The sequence below is a fragment of the Trachymyrmex cornetzi genome, unplaced genomic scaffold (assembly GCF_001594075.2).
Source record: "Trachymyrmex cornetzi isolate Tcor2-1 unplaced genomic scaffold, Tcor1.1 scaffold39, whole genome shotgun sequence".
NCBI classification, from domain to species: domain Eukaryota; kingdom Metazoa; phylum Arthropoda; class Insecta; order Hymenoptera; family Formicidae; genus Trachymyrmex; species Trachymyrmex cornetzi.
Window position 1 is genome coordinate 349,424 of NW_017298640.1, and position 3,516 is coordinate 352,939.

Here is a 3,516-nt window from a genome sequence, read left to right on the forward strand (position 1 = left end):
CAAGGAACAGTGGGGTGATGTAGAGTCTAAACTGCACAATATGGCAAACTCTATCTCTCAAACTATCAAAGATATCGATCCTAATGATCCTGTTTCCCAATATAATACCTTCATGGAACTCATATCAACCAGCTTTGAACATTTCTCTCCTTCGAAACCGCCTCCATCAACTAAGACAGCACGTGCATCTTTCATCAGTAAAGGCCTTCCGCCGGCTCCTTGGTGGACTCCTGAGTGCTCCTCTGCGGTGAAGAACCGCAGTGACGCCCTTAAGAACTTTAAATTGCATCCTTCCTGGGACAACTACGTCTACTACCGTTCTGTCGTAACACAGACTCGCAAGGCTAAGCGCTTCGTAAGGTTAGACCCTTCGTAAGGCTAAGCGCAATAATTGGAGATCCTTTTGCAATTCTCTTAATGACAAGACTCCTACGGCGGATATCTGGCGCATGCTCAAACGTTTTCGCAACCGCCGGCTGTTACCCGCTAACTCCCCGGCTCAGAACAGAAACGCGGATATATCACATACGGTCAAGGAAACTATCGACAAACTATGTCTTCCTTCTTGTCCTCCTCCGACTCCTGAATTCCTCTCGCCATACCGGGGCGGTTTGGCCTGGCTGGACGATCCTTTCACTTACAATGAGCTCCGTGTGGCCCTTCAATCAGTTAAAACCTCCTCCAGTCCAGGTCTCAACAGGATAGACTATCGTATCATTAAAGCTCTTCCTTCAGAGCTTCTCTTATCCCTTCTAGATATCTACAACGACATTTCCGCTGCGCCATCTTTCCCCCTCAATGGTCCCACTCTTTGGTCCATCTCTTACCAAAACCTAACAGTAGCGGTGTTCGACCCATCTCCCTCACTTCCTGTTCATTGAAGATCATGGAGAGAATGATTATAAATCGCATGTATTGGCTCATTGAGTCCCCTACTTTAGACACGCCATTACTTCCTGACAATCAATTTGGCTTCAGAAAGTTTCGTTCCTGTCAGGATAATTTGACCGCTCTTGTTGCTGGTATTCATGCAGGCTTCTTGGTTAAGCAGGACACTGTAGCGGTATTTGTTGACATAAAATCGGCCTTTGATAACGTTCTCCCTCACGTTCTCCTTCAGGATCTTTGCAAACTGGACTTTCCCCCTCGCTTGCTTTCTTTCATATCTAACTTTATTTCCCACCGTTCAGTGCAATTTGTTAGCCAAGGTTCTATCTCCGAGCCAAGATCGGCGCTGAAAGGCACCCCGCAGGGCTCTGTCCTCAGCCCGACGCTTTTCAATCTCTACCTCAGAAACGTCAATGAGGTACTTGACTCTGACACCGAGCTTCTGCAATTTGCCGATGACATTGTCATCTTTTCCTCGCTTAAGGATACCGAAGCCGCAATCAATTCGGTTGAGCTCTCCCTTCAGGGCCTAGAGTCGTTCTTGCTGGAACGGGGCCTTGAGATCTCCCCGATAAAACGCAACTTATAATTTTTTCCAACAAGAGGTCTCTAGCACAAATGGACTACTCCATCTCATTTCAGAACCAACTCATTTTACCATCTCCTACGGTTCGCTTCCTGGGCGTATTGCTCGACCCCAAGCTGTCGGGTAAACCACACATGTCATACATCATCAATAAAGGCAAACGCATACTTCAGATTATCCAGGCTCTCAGAGGAACCTGGCGGAGAGCTCATCCTCACATGCTTCTCACTATATATAGAGCTATGCTACGAGCATCTATCGAATACTCGGCTCTAATCTTTGGGCTCAAACATAACAATCTATCCCGTGCGCTTCAAATCATCCAAAATCAGGCTCTTCGTCTTTGCTTCGGTTACCGCATATCCACTCCTTTGAACGTCATCTTCGCTGAGTCGGGTGAACTCACACTCACCCATAGATTCCGGCTACTTGCTTTGCACTATTTCCTTAAAATATCTTCGGTACAACAACACATCACTGTCGATAAGTTGCATCAACTTTGCGACCTGGCTGTCGGCACCTTTAGAACTAACTACTTACACACGCACTTTCCTGCGGCCCTTATTTTCCATCGTACGTGGATATCCTATCACCCTTCTACTGACTGCTCTCTCACTCTACCTGGATTTCGTTCTTCTTTTCGCTCCACTACTATCTCTCTCTCCTACGCTACTCTTTCGCTCCCCCCGGCGGATGTAGTTAACGCATTTCCTATACCTAACGCACAATCCTTCTTTGAACAGGAATTTCGAGATCTCACATCTGACTCAACTCTTTTCTATACCGACGGGTCTAAGGTGGATCATAGCACGCACGTGGGGGCGGCGGTTTTCGCCCCACAGTTGCAATGGGAGCTTATGCTTAAACTTCCACCGTATGCCTCCGTTTTCTCGGCGGAGGCATATGCGATCTACACCGCTATCACGCTGGCCATCGATCGCAAACTACCAAAGGCAATTATTATTACGGACTCTAAAAGCGTCCTTGAGGCGGTCAAAAGCTTTCGCAACCCAACAAATAACTACCTCATTCCGCTTATCCGATCTGTGTTAGTGAAAGCTGAATCTAAGGGTACAGAAATTAACTTCATCTGGATACCCTCCCATAGGGGGATCTCCGGAAACGAAAAAGCTGATCAATTAGCCAAACGTGCAATTCGCCAAGGTATTGAACGCAACTTTAAAGTACCATACTCCGATCTATGCGCGGTCACTAAGCAAGAAATCTCTGATAACTTTTACCTATATCTAGAATCTCAAGCAGATATTAAGGGCTCCTTTTACTTCACTAATATTTTCAAAAGGTCCGCCAAGCCTTGGTATTTTCGTATGAACATTCCTAGAGAGAGCATTGTCATGATCAACCGCTTGCGTTCCGACCATTACAATCTAAATTACAGCCTCCACCGGAAAAATTTAATCGATGATCCTTCCTGTCCCTGTGGGTCACCACAACAAGACATGATTCATATGATATACGAGTGTCCAGAATCCAGGGGTAGTGCGAGACTTATACGTTGCGCCATCAATCAAATTTCATCTGCACGCGATAACTTAACTAAATTCGCTCAAGCAATTTCTAAACCCTCTGAATACCTTTGTAGGCTTATAACCAATTTCAGTAAACTATGTGGCAGGCAATTCTAAGTTTATATTCTCGCGCCTCCTCCTTGAGACCTGCGCAGGCGCTTTACTCCCTGCCTCAACCACTCCCCTCCCATCCTAGCGGACCTTTGCTCCGCTTCTCATGTGACACTCTGTCTCGAAGTCTTGGCGCTCCGTCTATTACCACGTTATGTCTACTCCGTTAGTTCGAATAATACTACATGCCACAGTGTACATATATCTGACGTGATCTGGCCGTATCGTCCATGGTATAAAGCCTTGTGTTCACGACGCTAAAAATCGGTCCGAGATCTCGGATGAAGAAAGCATTGACCAATCGCAACGGTCATGCGATCAAATTATTCCAATGTGATTTGTTAATTTTTTCTCTGTCCGAGATCTCGGACCGATTTCTAGCATCGTGGACACAAGGCTTAA

The 3,516-nt window shown here is 46.2% G+C and overlaps 1 protein-coding gene across 1 annotated transcript; it reads left to right on the plus strand.

Annotated features, from left to right (window-relative positions):
• The first annotated feature begins 886 nt into the window (after nt 1-886).
• On the plus strand, nt 887-3,085 carry LOC108763958 (uncharacterized). The gene is made up of 4 exons (XM_018511923.1): nt 887-1,396; nt 1,531-1,986; nt 2,218-2,971; nt 3,078-3,085. Exons 1-4 carry the CDS (start codon nt 887-889, stop codon nt 3,083-3,085), a joined length of 1,728 nt encoding a protein of 575 aa, XP_018367425.1.
• Nucleotides 3,086-3,516: the final 431 nt, after the last annotated feature.

Bases quoted from the DNA above. Each gene is read 5' to 3' on its own strand.
- LOC108763958 (XM_018511923.1), top strand. From the start codon at position 887: ATGGAGAGAATGATTATAAATCGCATGTATTGGCTCATTGAGTCCCCT. The intron at 1,397-1,530 runs GTTGAGCTCTCC...ATCTCATTTCAG, and splicing joins CCGAAGCCGCAATCAATTCG to AACCAACTCATTTTACCATC. The intron at 1,987-2,217 runs GTCGGCACCTTT...TTCTTTGAACAG, and splicing joins ATCAACTTTGCGACCTGGCT to GAATTTCGAGATCTCACATC.